This window comes from Schistocerca americana, chromosome 1 (genome assembly GCF_021461395.2).
Source record: "Schistocerca americana isolate TAMUIC-IGC-003095 chromosome 1, iqSchAmer2.1, whole genome shotgun sequence".
Taxonomy (NCBI): domain Eukaryota; kingdom Metazoa; phylum Arthropoda; class Insecta; order Orthoptera; family Acrididae; genus Schistocerca; species Schistocerca americana.
In genome coordinates, this window is record NC_060119.1 from 674,175,573 (window position 1) to 674,193,266 (window position 17,694).

At 42.6% G+C, this 17,694-nt stretch overlaps 1 protein-coding gene across 2 annotated transcripts in view; it reads left to right on the plus strand.

The window, feature by feature from the left end:
• Positions 1-364: 364 nt before the first annotated feature.
• LOC124608622 (muscle M-line assembly protein unc-89) overlaps positions 365-17,694 on the plus strand; it is a 254,287-nt gene continuing 236,957 nt past the window's right edge. For both annotated transcript variants that reach the window (XM_047140002.1, XM_047140001.1), the window contains exon 1: positions 365-506. In XM_047140002.1, coding sequence (XP_046995958.1) covers positions 380-506 — 127 coding nt within the window. In that variant the 5' untranslated portion in view covers positions 365-379. The remainder of the gene's footprint in view (positions 507-17,694) is intronic.

Below are 17,694 nucleotides of genomic sequence, written 5' to 3' on the forward strand. Positions count from 1 at the left end.
CGCGGCGGTACTCACGTGTCCGGCGTCCGGACAGGCGGCGCTCGAGCAGCGACAGCAGCATGCCGCGGCGAGGTGCTGGGCCCACTGCGGCCGCGGCCGGCGCGCCGTGCGCTCGCGGGCCGCCTGTGCGCACGCGCCGCCGCAGCCTGCCCGCTGGCTCAGGCAGGTGCTCGCGGTCTCGGCCGCAGCACAGCTCCTAACCCGGCGGCACACCTGCTTCCACACTCGTCGCCGTGTCTACCAGTTCGCGGCCGCCGCACGGTATGACGTGTTGCCGAACAGCTCCGTCGTGTCCGGCAAGCGCGGCTCTTGTTGATACGCCAGTGGCGTGCAAACAGCGAGCGCGTTACTGCTCCGGCAGCTGCTTAATCGATGTAACATGGGCCACTGTTTACCTCCGACGTGCCGTAGCGTACCAGCTGAATCAGCGCGCTCTGACGCAATAACTTCCTCTTCCGAACCGAAGCCGGGGACTCTTGCAGTGGAGGGCAATTCTACAAAGAGAGGTGAGCAGTGGCCACGGCATTGAAATCGCATCCGTGAGGAGAGCTATTCAAATCTTCTTCCGACAATTTCGATGTGATCTTTTCCTGAATCCATTTGTGTAAAAAGAATCCAAACGATTTCCTTCCCCATCTCTCTCCACTCAACTCACTTAAGCAACGGAATGGGAACGTTGAAATATCCTCGGAGTAGTGACGCAACTTAAATCACTTAATCCAGACTGTATACCAATTAGATTCCTTTCGGAGCATGGTGATGCATTAGCTCCATACTTAACAATAGTAGCCGGCCGGTGTGGCCGTGCGGTTCTAGGCGCTTCAATCTGGAACCGCGTGACTGCTACGGTCGCAGGTTCGAATCCTGCCTCGGGCATGGGTGTGTGTGATGTCCTTAGGTTAGTTAGGTTTAAGTAGTTCTAATTTCTAGGGGACTGATGACCACAGATGTTACGTCCCATAGTGCTCCGAGCCATTTGAACCATTTTTAACAATAATATACAACCGTTCGCTCGGCGAAAGATCCGTACCCAAAGACTCCAGAGTTGCACAGGTCACACCAATATTCAAGAATGGTAGTAGGAGTAATCCAGTACATTACAGGCTCATGTCGTTAACGTCGACATGCAGCAGGATTTTGGAACATATATTGTGTTACTTAAAAGTAACTCTCGGTCCGTAGGCTTGCGTGAAGCCTACAATATTTTTCAGTCAAAGCTAGGCGAAAGATCTATTAGAAAATCCCTGCAACTTCTGGTCATGTGTAAAGTCAGAAATGATACTGTTGTGATCATGAAATTATCGACGTTGGATGATGATAAGGAAATGCAGAAAAACTTGGACAAAATTTGCAGTTGGTGTCATGACTGGAAGCTCTCATTTGAAGTGGATAAATATGAGGCAATATTTATAACAAAGACAAAAATAGAGTTAGTATGTGATAAATAAATTATTTATTTGTTTGATCTGACATGGTTAGAGCCATCAGATCCTCTCTGACGTCATACCAGGGTTTCACACATACAAGACCATTTTTACATCGTAGTTATTTAAGAAATAATTATTTTAATATGACAAATAGTATTCTTATGATTTGAGGGTTTGTGGAGACAGTGTGAGAAAATAGTACTGACGATGAACTAATAAAGTTAATACTGGCAGTATTTCTACTGTTGCTTCTGCTGCCACTAATAATAATAATAATAATAATAATAATCATTATTATTAGTATAGTAGCAGATATAATGGCGGACATTATGTCACACCATATAAGTATTCAAGGATAATACTACTAGTACGGAGCATTAAGAAACGTGAAACGAACTCGGGAAGCCGAATGTAATGCATGTCTCACATCTGCCAAACGCGGCGATGCATCTCACAGCGCTGTACAGAGCATGCGACGAGCATTCGCCTCGGCCAGATTGACAGGTCTGTAGTGGCAGATCACAGCAACAATGCTGAACAGACAAGAATGCTGTGGTGCGCCAAGGGTTCTGAGATTCGGCTATCAAAGGGGTGCTGGATAAGAGCACGCGACGATCGTGTGAACTGGGACAGTGATTTTCAATTAAGCTCCACATGGTATGTAGTGTTAGCACAAACACATCAGGAACGCTCTGATGTGAAATCGACGGAGCCAGGAGCCAGCTGGTGGAATTGACAGCAGCTTCAGGATTGGACGCTACCCCGCTCCCCACCCCGCAACCCCCTCTCTCTCCCACACCACCTACTCAGTGCCACCGACCGCGACATCTCTTCTGGAGGCGCACAGTTGGCTGACCTATCGGGCCCTCGGAAGAGGAGTCTGTGGTTCAATGGACATTATACAGGGAGTCAGAGAAACAAAAACACACAAACAAAAATACTCTTCATGTAAAATTTATTATAAAAATCTTTGTTACATTTTCATAGGAAAAATGAAAAAAGGTTACATTCCATTTTTTTAAATTTTTTTTTAATTTTTTTTTTTTTGCGATGGCTAGGGCTCTACCTCCTGTGGAGGTTAGTCCCTCGAGTGTAGGGGGTAGGGTTTCTTATCTGGGACACCATTTATTTACATAAAATGGGGCACCATTTTTGACTTTTGAGATCCTTTGGGACACAATTTATTGGACCTATAGGCCCTCAGACCTGGTATTTCTGAAGAGATTTCTCTTATTCTTGAATTTAAAAACAAATCCTAACTTTCTCGTATCATTAATCTTGATTTCTGAAATGATTCCAACTTAATCATAATTTAATATAGGCATAGATACTTTTACTTTGTGCCAGCGTGTTGATTGAACTGTAGCTAGATCTTGGAATTGGTCGCGTTCAGGTCTGAGCCTATCTTCCTTTTCGAAAGTTCTTCTTGTGGCCTTGATGATTTGCGTGTCGACTGCAAGCATGGCGAGTTCTACATGAATTTGTTCCGTACTAGTCCACCATGGAGAGTTTAAGATAAGTTTGACACATCTGTTCTGTACCATTTGTGTCCGCCTCCGTAGCGTAGCGGTAGCGTTACCGCCTACCACGCAGGGGGCCCGGGGTCGGTTCCCGGCACGGGACTGGGTGTTGGGTGTCCTTCATCATCATTGACTCGCAAGTCGCCGAAGTGGTGTCAACTAAAAATGACTTGTGATACGGCGGCTGAACTCCTCCGAAAGGGACCTCCCGGCCAACAATGCCATACGATCATTTCATTTTTTTGTTGCATTTGTAGCGGTCTTCTGTTAGATTTGCTTGTAATTCCCCACGACGAGCAGCCATATAACATCATGGGTTGTATAACTGCCTTATATAGTGAAGTTTAGTTTTTTGTCACATTTCCTTACTTGCGAGTAGAGGATAAATTGCATGAATTGCTTGTGAAGCTCGCAGTCGTTTGTCCTCAATATGTTGTTTGAAAATCATCTTGTTGTCGATCGTTACTCCTAAGTACTTTGGTCGTCCATTCAAGCTGTCTGCAGTGTAGTTCAGTGTGGTCATGAAGTATGGGTCGACGGCGAGTGAACATGATTGCTGTTGTTTTTTCCGGGTTGATCTTAACTCTATTTAGTGTAGCCCATTTTTCGGTGTTATTTACTTGTTATTGTAGTATTAAGTCGTCGATGAGTAGCCAGCAGTGCCTTGTCGCCAGCGAACTGTGCAATAATGGAGTTTTCTTTGGTTGGTATGTCGTTTACGTAGACTGTAAAGAGCGTCGGTGAGAGAACCGAGCCCTGTGGTATTTCTTCCTGTACTATTTTGACTTCGGATCGCTTTCCGTCAACTTGTGCAAAGCATCTTCTATCCTGTAGATAACTGTCCACGATCTTGATGTAGCTCTCCACGATCTTGATGTCCGTATCTTCCCCAAGTTTTGTAACCAGGTTGTCCTTCCACACTTTATCGTATACCTTTTCAACGTCCAGGAAGACTGCAGCTGTATATCGAGAGTAATTCATGTTTTTTGTGTTGTAGTCTGTGATTCTTAATACAAGTACTTGTAGTTCGGCAGATGGTGTTTCTTAGAAGGCAAATGTTTCTCTTCTTATTATACTCCAGTCCAGGAGTGGTTGTCTGACTCATGGAAGTAGCACTCGCTCCAAAATTTTTGACATGGTAGGGAGGAGGCTTATAGGTCGGTAGTTTTCTGGCTTTTTTTAGGTCCTTTCCTGGCTGAGGGATTGGAACGATTTTTGAAATCTGGGAAGTAGTGTTGTAACAGGCAGGCGTTGAGGATTCTTGTAACAACGACTAAAGGTTTTCTCGGTAGGTGTTGTATGTTCGTTATGAGGTCCGGTCCGGGAGCTGAGTCTGTACCAAGTCTGCTTGTAATTCTTTTAACTTCTGCTGGTGTGGTCAGTTCTGGTTTGTCACGAGACGGTGTTTCTCTTACGTTTCGAGCTATGGCCATAACATGTCTTTCGAACTGGGTAGTGTCTTGTTGTGGGTGTTCTTGTACCTCGATTGTGTTTCGTTTTTCGTGCGTTGTAGCGAACAATTCCGCCTTGTGTAAGGCATCAAAAACTAGGTCTTTATCTCGTAGCAAAGCCGTTTAGTGTGTTCTGGTCCCTCAGACATTTTTGATTAATTTCCAATCGCCCCTATTCCTAAGTTGAAGTATGCTCCTTCAATCCTCCCAGCCTCCAGCTCTCCATTCTATTACGCAGCGGTGGATCTCTTTTGTCAGTCTGTTGACTTCTCTTCTATCTTGTGGGTTCCCGGTGCGAAGCCATCTGCGTCTCTATGTATTTTTTAGGTAGCTGAGGTCTTGAATAAGAGGTGGAAGAGAATGGAAGTTGGAATGCTGGAAGATAACATTTGTGGATGCGCCTCTGTATGCTGTTTTAATTTTGTCAGTCAGTGTCCCTATTGCTTCTTCTACTTTTTGGTGTGAGGCGAGGTCTAATGTGGGGCGGATGCTGTTGAGCCATCTTTGAAATTGTTCCCAGTCTACTATCGTTTTGCCGGCCGTTGTGGCCGAGCGGTTCTAGGCGCTTAAGTCCGGAACCGCGCTGCTGCTACGGTTGCAGGTTCGAATCCTGCCTCGGGCATGGATGTGTGTGATGTCCTTAGGTTAGTTAGGTTTAAGTAGTTCTAAGTCTAGGGGACTGATGACCTCAGATGTTAAGTCCCATAGTGCTCAGAGCCATTTGAATCATCTACTGTCGTTTTCTGGCGCGGTTGAGGTGGTTCTATTGTTTCCTATGTTTCCGGTTACTGGGAGATGGTCGGAAGTGAGCTCTTCTATTGTTCTTAGATGCAGCTCAGGATGCAAGATTTTGGTAATGAAGATATCCAGGACATAAGGTTGGTAGCGACGGTTGAAGGGAATCTAGGTTATGTCTTCTGGGGCCGTTATGGCACCATGCAGGCGTCCCTCTAGGTCGTGTAGTTGGTTTCCGAGCGCATTGTTTCTACGTGACTTCCATGCAGTGGTTTTGGCATTTAAATCCCCGCCGAGTAATACACGGTCGTGATTATCGAAGATTTGAAGTAGGTCATTTTCGTCAAAAATTGCCATGGGGCTAAGATACGCAGCTACCAGGGTGACCTTACTTTGCGATGTTTCAGTAGTGACTATTGTGGTTTCCAAGGACGTCATGTACGGTGTAAGTTCCGGGTTATGTTTGATGTGGGATCGGAGAAAGGTGGCTGTCCAACCTCCCTATCTGTTAGTGCAGTCTGTTCTATGGCAAAGCATATTTCGTAATTCGAAGGTTTCTATGGACCGTAAGTATGTCTCCGTTACAAATAGTACGTCAGTTTTGTGATTTTCGATAAATTCACTTAGAAGATCCTTTTTGTTCTTCAATACGGCGTCGTTGAAGTTACAGAAACGTGGGATGTGTCGTCTATTGGGTCTAATTTCCATGTGTGTTTCCGAAAAATTGCATCACTCCTCCGGTGATGGCCATAATTTTCGATAGTAAGTCTGGTGCTGTAGTGACTTGGTGGATGGTTGATGTGATGATTAAGATTATATGTGTCCGTTGATATCGTTCCCATACACTTTTGATGTGGCTGATGATGCAGAAAAAGGCGGCGGGACCGGTGGCTGATTGGTTAATGTTGGAATTTCGAGCTTGTTGCGGTTGGTTGCTTGAGGTAGTAGCATCGTTTGTTCGCCTGTTTGCTCAGGTTCTCCTTCTCCTAAGGTAGGCTTCTGCGGGTGTGGGCATTGGTGTTGTCTTTATTCAGGCTGCATAGTTGTGGTTACTGGCACGGTGGTTTGCGGTCTTTGGGTGTGGTATGCCCTGATGGTCTTTTGGAACTCTTCGCATCCTCCGAAAGAAGCAGGGTGACCGTCTTGATTACAGATGACACAATATGGAGTGGCGGTTTTCGGCAGTTTAGAGTTTCTCGCCCTATGGTCTGCTCCACATCGTACGCACCGAGTCGGCATTGAGCAGTAATTAGCAGTGTGGATAAATCCCTGGCATTTTTTGCATTGATATGGGCCGTCATTGCTTTGGTAACATTCTATCGTTACTTTTGGGTCTACTAATTCGAACACGGTATATTGCGTCGTTCTCGATTTTTTTTTTGTCGAGTATGACGCAGAAGACGTCCATGGGACGTAAATCTTTGGTGTTACTGTCCCTCTTCTAGTACTGGTGAACATTATGCGGGTGAAAATTTAGGAATTTGAGGTCTTGTTGTACTTCTTGTTTCAGGGAGACCCTTTATGACTACCTTCAGGTGTCGTTCGCTCTGTGGTTGGTGTGTGTAGTTGTTATTATTATGGCGGAAGAAATCCAGAACGGTTCTTTGGACCTTGAGAGATTCGAAATTGTATTTGATTGTTTTTCTCTTGTAACTGCTTTAATTGATCCTTCGATGTGCCTTTTTAATGCTGCGTTGAGTGTTAAATAGTGGCCTTCATATTGAATTGTAATTGGTGGAATTCTTGGTTTCTTCAGTGAAGTTTGAGGCGGATTTGACGGTGTTGTTGGTTGTTGTGTTGTTGCAGCAGTTCCGGTTTTGCAGGTCCTGTTAAGAGGTCGAAACGGTTTTCTGTACGTACGCGGAACTGTTTGTGTGGTGTACTGCGTCACCGGAATTTTTTCGTTGTTTTTCGGGGAGGCGGGGTTTGAAACGCCCCCTCCCCCTCGTCTTGTTCCATTTCTTCAGGTTCGGTCGATTTTGGGTCAGATGAGTGATAATAACGAGTGTAATTTTCGTCTTCATCTGTTAGGTGACTGTCGTCATCGATCGTCCTGTGTTTGTTTTCGTGGCTTGGTGTTCTGTGATTGGCCGTTTTGGTGTCGCGGCTGGCTGCCATTTCGGTGTCGTGTTGTTGAATCTGTAGCTTTTGAATTTGTCGCCGCTGCGCCGTCTCGACGCTTGTGTCCGGTGTGGTGTTTTGGTTAGGCTCAGACTTACCAGCGTAATCTGCCTGTTCCCTACTCCTGAGTCTTGGCCTTGAGGAAAGCAGACGTACAGCCCGCGGGGGCCGGCCTCCTGTCGGTCAGGCTCCGACACTGATCCATGGGGCACCTCCCACTTGATTGTACCCCGCTCAATCCCACATCACAGCCATTCTCAACATTGTGAATAATGACCTTTTGCTGTCTGTTGCTAAAGTAAGAGGTGAACCAATTGTGAGCTACTCCCCGCATTCCGTAATTGTCCAACTTCTGGAACAATATTTTGTGACTAACACAATCAAACGCCTTAGTTAAATCAACAAAAAAAAATGCCTAGCGTTCTAAACCTTTTTTAAACCCATCCAGTACCTCAGAGAGAAAAGAGAATATAGCATTTTCAGTTGTTAAATGACTTCTAAAGCAGAACTTTACATTTGACAGCAAATTGTGTGATATAAAATGATCAATTATACTTATATACATAGCCTTTTCAATGACTTTAACAAACACTGATGGCATAGAAATAGGTCTAAATTGTCTAAGTTATCCCTTTCTTTTTATAAAGCGGCATTACTACTGAGTACTTAAATCGTTCAGGAAACTGACCATTCCTGTAGGAAAAATTACAAATATGGCTAAATACAGAGCTAACAGGTGCAGCACAGTACTTTAATATTCTGTTAGACACTACATTATATCCATGAGAGTCCTTAGTCTTCAGTGATTTAATTATTGACTCAATCTCCCCTTTGTCATTATCACAGAGGAGTATTTCACACATCAATTTCGGAAAGGCATTTGCCAAGAAAGTTATATGATTCCGTGTAGAAACTAAATTTTTATTTAATTCACCAACAATGCACAGAAAATGATTGTTAAATACTGTACATGTATCTGATTTATCTGTAACAGAAATATTTTTTCTACGAACTGACTTTATATCGTCGACCTTGTGCTTCTGACCAGACACTTCCCTCATAAAACTGACCATATGGTTTTGATTTTATCCTGTGAATTAGCTATTCTATTTGCATACCACATACTCTTTGCCTTCCTAATAACATTTTTGAGCATCTTACAATACTGTTTGTAATGGGCTACTGTAGCTAGATTGTGACTACTTCTAACATTTTGATATAATTCCCACTTTGTTCTACATGATATTCTTATCCCACTAGTCAGACACACGGGCTGCCTATTACTGCTAGTACCCCGTTTAGAATGTTCTAATGGAAAGCAACTCTCAAAGAGCATGAGAAATGTATTAAGGAAAGAATTTTATTTATCACCTATGTTATCGGCAGTATAAACATCCTGCCACTCTTGTTCTATGAAAAGGTTTAAAAAACTTTCTATTGCTGTTGGATTAACTTTCCTACATATTTTGTACTTATATGTGACATATGATCAGTACGAAAGCCTTTTAGTGTTAAAATTTGTGCGTCATGGTCTGAAAGGCCATTCACCATTTCACTAACAGAATGCCCATTCCCGGTTGGGCTGGAGATTTTCTCCGCTCAGGGACTGGGTGTCCTAATCATCATCATTTCATCCCCATCAGCGCGCAAGTCGCCGAAGTGGCGTCAAATCGAAAGAATTGCACCAGGCGAGTGGTCTACCCGACAGGAGGCCCTCGCCACACGACATTATTCATTATTATACAGCTGTACTACTGTTCCTTTGCACCCTATTTGAAAAAAAAAAACACAGTCTTCATCAGATGATGTGAATTTAGGAGATCTACCAACACCCTTTTCCTTGCACAATCATATACAAAATTTATATTTAAGTCACCACATACAAGTAATTTCTGGTCTTCCTACAAAGTGAATCAAGAACCCTCTCTAGCTTGGGCAGAAATGCTCTGAAGTCAGAGTTAGAGGACCTATAAACAACAACAGTTAGAAGTTTAGTTTCACTAAATTCAACTGCCCCTGCACAACATTCAAATTTCTGTTCAATGCAGTGCTGTGATACTTCTATGAACTCAAATGGAATACCATTTTTTACGCACATAGCCACTCCCCCACCCCGCAAGGAACTCCTTGACAAAAAAGCCAGCTAATCTGTATCCTGGTAAAGGAAGCCTCTGAATTGTCAAATTATTTAAGTGGTGTTCTGATATACCAATAATTTCAGAGTCAACATCCATAAGCAGTTTACTAACTTTATCTCTAATACCGCTTATATTTTGATGAAATATGCTAATACGTTCTCTACTTGGAAAACATGACCTCCTCTGAGGGTGAGCACTTAGTTAGAGGGACTTCCATTAAGCAGGTATACCTATCAGCTGACTTCTGTCTAAAAAAAGTTGCAGCTCCAAATACTGCAGGAATATTTCCATGAGTGATCCCACCACCACCCACTACACTGTCACCTATAAGCTAAGCCAGCCTCCCATTCCCATACCTATTGAGGTGCAGGCCATGCCTAGTGAAACCCGATCTACTGATACACCCAACTGGCACCACTGAAATGTGACCCATGCCCTCTGCCATCAGCGCCCTCCCCAACCCCATGTTAACGCGCCTAACAGCCGCAATAAGATGAGGCCGATCATGATGCTGAAACAGTTGCACGAAATGCACATTAGTGCCACCAGTTTGAGTAGCTATCTTTACCAGGTCACCACCTACATCATATTCCCCATCCCTATCAAGACAATCCCTGCTCCACCCATTATCACTACCTGATCCTCCTTCGTAAAATTCCTACATGACTCCCCTATGCTGCCAGTTACTTGAGTCACCCCTGCACTAGGCTTCCAATGCTGGCGACCTGGTACTCACTCCCCAACACTTCCTGCAACTGCTGGCCGACACCTCTACCGTGCAAACTACCTTGCAGCAGAACCTTCTTCTTTCTGTTAGACTTTGCAACTGACCTAGGTCTCCTGACTGCTGAGGACTGCTGCATGTTCCCTACATCTACAGCTACAAGAGGCTCCTCTCCACTCAACTCTGACAGTTGGTCAAACCTATTGCATATACGCAAAGTACAGAGCTATTACAAATGATTGAAGAGATTTCATAAATTCACTGTAGCTCCATTCATTGACATATGGTCACAACACACTACAGATACGTAGAAAAACTCATAAAGTTTTGTTCGGCTGAAGCCGAACTTCAGGTTTCTGCCACCAGAGCGCTCGAGAGCGCAGTGAGACAAAATGGCGACAGGAGCCGAGAAAGCGTATGTCGTGCTTGAAATGCATTCACATCAGTCAGTCATAACAGTGCAACGACACTTCAGGACGAAGTTCAACAAAGATCCACCAACTGCTAACTCCATTCGGCGATGGTATGCGCAATTTAAAGCTTCTGGATGCCTCTGTAACGGGAAATCAACGGGTCGGCCTGCAGTGAGCGAAGAAACGGTTGAACGCGTGCGGGCAAGTTTCACGCGTAGCCCGCGGAAGTCGACGAATAAAGCAAGCAGGGAGCTAACCATACCACAGCCGATGGTTTGGAAAATCTTACGGAAAAGGCTAAAGCAGAAGCCTTACCGTTTACAATTGCTACAAGCCATGACACCCGATGACAAAGTCAAACGTTTTGAATTTTCGGCGCGGTTGCAACAGCTCATGGAAGAGGATGCGTTCAGTGCGAAACTTATTTTCAGTGATGAAGCAACATTTTTTCTTAATGGTGAAGTGAACAGACACAATGTGCGAATCTGGGCGGTAGAGAATCCTCACGCATTCGTGCAGCAAATTCGCAATTCACCAAAAGTTAACGTGTTTTGTGCAATCTCACGGTTTAAAGTTTATGGCCCCTTTTTCTTCTGCGAAAAAAACGTTACAGGACACGTGTATCTGGACATGCTGGAAAATTGGCTCATGCCACAACTGGAGACCCACAGCGCCGACTTCATCTTTCAACAGGATGGTGCTCCACCGCACTTCCATCATGATGTTCGGAATTTCTTAAACAGAAGATTGGAAAACCGATGGATCGGTCGTGGTGGAGATCATGATCAGCAATTCATGTCATGGCCTCCACGCTCTCCCGACTTAACCCCATGTGATTTCTTTCTGTGGGGTTATGTGAAAGATTCAGTGTTTAAACCTCCTCTACCAAGAAACGTGCCAGAACTGTGAGCTCGCATCAACGATGCTTTCGAACTCATTGATGGGGATATGCTGCTCCGAGTGTGGGAGGAACTTGATTATCGGCTTGATGTCTGCCGAGTCACTAAAGGGGCACATATCGAACATTTGTGAATGCCTAAAAAAACGTTTTGAGTTTTTGTATGTGTGTGCAAAGCATTGTGAAAATATCTCAAATAATAAAGTTATTGTAGAGCTGTGAAATCGCTTCAGTCATTTGTAATAACCCTGTAAACTGTTTGAATACCTCCTCCTCCTAGCTGCGTTCTTGCCAACTGCCAGTTCCCATTCCCCACCACACTTCACCCTCCTCAACCTATCTAGTTCCTGCTTTGCGCGTTGTAACTGCACATGAATGGCACAGATCTTACGCTCCTGCTCCTCTATCAACGTACTTCTACTACAGATTCTGCATTCTCAGGAGAGGATCTCGCTAGAATGCCCACTGGCTTCCCCACTGCATTCCCCCCATTGAAAATACTTTGAACAAATCCCATACCGTAACCCACTACTCACAAACCTACAACAGAGCCCACACTTCCCACTCATGGTAAAATTTTACAGTTACTGAAAAAAAACTATATGTCTATGTTACCTAAGTTCAGTTACACCAGTAGAACTACTTATAGAACTAACAATAGGGGTCTCGAAAATCTCTTCTATTAAGAAAGCAATTACTTGTATTAATACTGCTACTCCACAGATAATACCAATACTAACAAAACTTCACAGAAGTATTAGCTAAAACCAAAAATTCAAACGGCCACTGGTACACTCAATGAAGTTAAAACACTGCATGAAAATTTTACTGAAATAGTTCACTAGAAACAATAAGAAACGTCAGCTGAAAACTAAAGCACGAAATTTATCAAACGACTTCAACGCACAGAAAACTCTAAAAAATATAGCGAGCGAACGTTTCCAAAAGTTTATTAAATCGTTATTTCGCCACAAACAGCACGACACACCGCTGAAAACTGTAAATGAATTATATTTAATATTTCATTGGTAAGTCATTAACTACTTAGTCCTGGGATGTTTTATCTTCGAATTTACTGGTCATACACAAAGAAGCAGACCACCAGAAAATATTAAACTGCTCATTATTTCGTTACTTGCGTTTTACTCTGTTGTAAATAGCGTAACGAAAGATCAACTTAAATACCAGTCAAACGAATGTTTCAGGCAAACGTTCTTCGCTGTTCGTTTCTTTATGATACGTCGATATTTTGCGCTTCTTCGGATATGATTTTTTTGTTGTATTTTCAAAAAAAATTGTTCAAATGGCTCTGAGCTCTATGGGACTTAACATCTGAGGTCATTAGTCCCCTAGAACGTAGAACTACTTAAGCCTAACAAACCTAAGGACATCACACACATCCATGCCCGAGGCAGGATTCGAACCTGCGACCGAAGCGGTCGCGCGGTTCCGGACTGAAGCGCCTAGAACCGCTCGGCCACACCGGCTGGTTTTTGTATTTTCGATGTAGATTTATGTTGAGGGAACTTTTGCAGGAAAGATAGTGACTTTTTGGTACCTTTAACATTGCAGCATTTAACTGGGTGAACAAGTTTCGCGCATTACACGCGAGTATCTTCAAATATTTACTTCTTGGTATTGATGATGGCCCCGAGTGATGCTTCAAACCACTAACGCGTTACCAGCAGATCAAATGAGTGACACCAGTTAAATAAATCAAATACAGTTATCCGTGACCTATCGCAGTTTATCAGTTAATTATTTACAAAGGTCGCTGTTTGCCGTTTGCCAAGTTGAATAATTATGTTAGTAGCACTAATTATAGTGTAAGCAAGAGTTTTTATGCTCACACATAACTGCATGCTTCAGATTACTAACAACAAATAAAAAAAATACTAACAACACAAAAGAACACGTGGATGAAAAATAAACGCTTCTTTATCTAAATCAGTTTAAATGCTGTACAGTGCATAACATTGTAGCATGGTGCCTTATTTCTGATATTCACTGAAATAAAACTTTTGATAATCAGTTAATATTTTAAAATTACGGTACAAATTTAAACAAACATTGAAATAGTTTTTATGAAGTTGATACTTTTAACAACAATTTCTTTCTGAAGTAAGGTAAAACAACACCCTGCATTTAGAAAACCTCACATTTGTCAGGCTAGAAGGACGCATCTTTCTGCACGTTGATCTGCTCGCTCCATTCAGTGACACTTTTGTAATGTACAAGGCACATTACATCTTTTGGCCACTGGTGATAATGGTTGAACACTTCTCTCGCTTTTGTTCTCCTCCCTCATCACTTCCCTTTTCTTCAGTTTCTGCAATTTATTCCTATGATGGTGTTTCCTGTTTTAGCATTGTAACTCTGCATCAGATATTCATTGAAGAAATAACATCATTTGTGTTATTTGTCAATTTTCTTCAACTGCAGCACTTTTATCTCTGTTTCCAACACGCCCTAAGCTTAGGAAAACAAAGAAATGATGCAACAGTTATTGAAGATCTCAAATTAAATTGTGCACCGATGAGAATCAGAGAACTGCAAAATTACAGCACATGAATCAAAGGTGATCAATACATCAACAGCACCCGTCTACAACTGGCACATGAAGACCCTACTGAAGCTGAGTGCTTGTTATACAACAGACGATCAGGCATTTTAAGGATGTTGAAGGATTACCAGTCGTCAAAAAAAAAAAAAAAAAAAAAAAAAAATACTAAGAGTGTACTTGGAAAACAGTTAAGTTCCCACAGAGTTACGGAATAGTTTTGAGATCAGCCCAAGGGAACTTGAAAGAAATTGTGATACTGAGGCACTATCCTGAGAAACGTGCTGTAAATACTGTGTCAGTGGAAGTGGACATTTTTTATGTTTGATAAACACTCAAGCATTGTGGCAGAAAGTCAAATTTTGTGATTATATGTAATAAATTAATTTCATAATTAATTTTTGTTTTGTGTGTGTGTGTGTGTGTGTGTGTGTGTGTGTGTGTGTGTGTGTGTGTGTCTGTTTGTCTGTCTATTGACACGTAATGTGTCCTATAATCGTAATTTATACCGTAACTGCAAATTGTAAATACGCATTGACATGTCCAGTTTACTCTAAACAGCGATAAAACGACAAATTGATGAATAAATAAATACTTCTAGCTTGCTACAGTAACTTATAAGACGTAACTGGTATTGAATCCGGAGAAATTTTTCCCGCTTATTTAAAGAAACTGTCGGCTTGATTCACCATTTATTCCACTGGTACATACATGTAAATTGTTTGAAAACATCTAAATACACAGTGGCCGATTTATTCACTACTCACAGATTGATGATGAAAATATTCTACAAACTTGTGGATACTAGTGTGATACAATAACGCCATAACTCTTCACAAAAGGTCATTTCGGTAACTGGACGACCCTACTTAACAAACCAGCAGGTACTCTCTCTTTGAACCAGAGATATTCAGCGCTGTTTGTCGTAAACAAGAGCACTGACTGAAGAGGAGATAGAGGAAACTACACCGTCCCTCTGAGCATCCAACATCTCGCTGCGCTACAGAGGACCGGGACACCGACTGCGCGCTGACACAGAGATTACACGCGGACAGCCGCGCGCTCGCTTGTAAACGCGCAAAGCCTCATATCCCACTACTAGGGGGTAACTGGCTGTTTTAAGTTAAAATTAGGACAAAAACTAAGTACGTTATTTCAGGAAAATCTTTGGGTGTGTACCACAAATGAGTGTTTATGCGTTACAAAATTTGACGAGAAGAACAACTTATTTATCCTTAACATATTCTTACAAAAGAAAACAAACAGTAAGTGGATTTGTTACGGGACAAATGGTACTAAGAAAAGAAACTGTCTGCTTTGTCAAGCAGTAAAGAAAATATACACAATGCCACAGTCCTAAATATCTTCACAATTTCCAGTATCATAAGCTCTTAAGGTTCAGAATAAGACACAAAGCTAGGAAGCAACAGACTCATCACACAGGGAGTTTCACTTGTAGATTGTGATAATTTATTTAAGAATAGAAAGGAGTAGTAGATCATAAATTATTTAAGAACAGGGAGTGTTGAAGTGAAATGTTTATATTAATCTCTCTGCTGTGTACTGTATCTATGTCTTTAGTTGGTGTCATAAAATAAAATACATGTATCTTGTTATAGCAACTAGGTCGCGCGTATGCTTTATTTTGTACCCTTTAGTTCTTTCTTGAAGTTTCTGCAATACCTTATGGACCCAGTACACTATTCAAGAAAGGAAATGGGTATTGCAATTTTACATTTCCTGACGCCAGAAACGCGTTAGCGTGTGTAGTGTGCTATGCGCGGTTCGTATTGTATATACGCGAACAATTGCTGCACGTGTCTCTTATTGAATTTTTGCGGTTGTAAATCTGAACTGTTTTACGGGATTGAAATGGATTTTCATGGTATAGAAAAGCTGTGTGGGGCTGAAAATTGGACTATTGGGAAGTTCGCGGTACGAAATTTATTACGTGCGTCAGACGGCGCATACGAAGTGTGTATTGGCCACGTAGAAAAACCTGCGGCTTTGCCAGCGGACGCAACATCGGCACAAACAGATGTGTTTAATGGTGCGCTAAAAACATGGGTGAGATCCTCTCCTGGAACTGCAGGTTATGTGGCAAGTGTAAGTTGATAGAGGAGCAGGAGCGTAAGATCTGTGCCCTTCAGGTGCAGTTGAAAAACGCACAGGAGGAGCTAGATAGGACGAGGAGGGAGATTGGGGTTGGGGAATGGGAGCTGGCTGTTGGCAAGAGATCTGCTAGGAGAAGGAGATTTTCAGATAGTTTTACTATTGGTGTTTGTAATAGATATGACCAGCTATCAGAGTCTAGTGGAGAGGAATCTCTAGTAGCTGTATATGTAGGAAGTATGCAGCAGACCTCAGCAGTTACGGTTGCTAGGACAGTTGCAAAGTCTAAGAGAAAGAAGAAGGTTCTGCTGTTAGGTAGTTCTCATGGTAGAGGTGTAGGCCAGCAGTTGCAGGAAGTTTTGGGGAGTGAGTACCAGGTCACCAGCATTGTGAAGCCTAATGCAGGATTGGCTCAAGTGACTTTTAACATAGGGGGGTTATGTAGGGATTTTACAAAAGAGGATCAGGTAGTGATTGTGGGTGGGGCTGGTAATAGTATTGATAGGGATGGGGAGTATGACATAGATGGTGACCTGGAAAAGATAGCCACTCAGACTGGCAACACGAATGTGCATTTCATGGAACTGTTTCAGCGTCACGATCGGCCTCATCTTAATACAGCCGTCAGGCGTAATAACATGAGACTTGGGGGTGCGCTGATGACAGAAGGCATGAGTCACATTTCAGTGGTGTCGGTGGAGTCTATCAGCAGGACGGGTTTCACTAGACATGGCCTGCACCGCAACAGGTATGGAAAGGGGAGGTTGGTAAAGCCTATAGGTGACAGCATAGGTGGGGGTGGTGGGATCACTCATGGGAAAATTCCGGTAGTTGTGGGTGTTAGAGCTGTACCATTTTTAGATTGAAGTCAGCTGACAGGTATTCCTGCTTAAGGGAAGTCTCTCTAACAAAGAAACCACTTTCGACAAAGCTTAGGTATCCCATTAATGAGGGAATTAGTATATTTCATCAAAACATACAAGGCATTAGAGATAAAGTTAGTGAACTGCTTATAGATGTTGACTCTGAAATTATTGGTATATCTGAACACTTCTTAAATAAGGAGATAATTCAGAGGCTTCCTTTACCAGGATACAGGTTGGCTGGCAGCTTTTCTAGGAGCTCTTTGCGGTGTGGGGGAGTAGCCATGTATGTGAAAAACGGTATCCCATTTGAGTAAATTGATGTTTCAAAGTACTGCACTGAAAAGGTGTTTGAATGTTGTGCAGGTGTGGTTAAATTTAGTGGAGCTAAACTTCTTACTGTTGTTATTTATAGATCCCCAGACTCCGATTTCGTAACATTTTTGCTAAAGCTAGAGGAGGTTCTTGGTTCACTTTACAGGAAATACAAAAAGTTAGTTATATGTGGTGACTTCAATATAAATTGTATAAGTGATTGTGCAAGGAAAAGGATGCTGGTAGACCTCCTTAATTCATATAATCTTATGCAAACCGTATTCTTTCCAACGAGAGTGCAAGGGAACAGTAGAACAACCATAGACAATATTTTTGTTCATTCGTCATTACTAGAAGGGCATTCTGTTAGCAAAATGGTGAATGGCCTTTCAGATCATGATGCACAAATTTTAAATC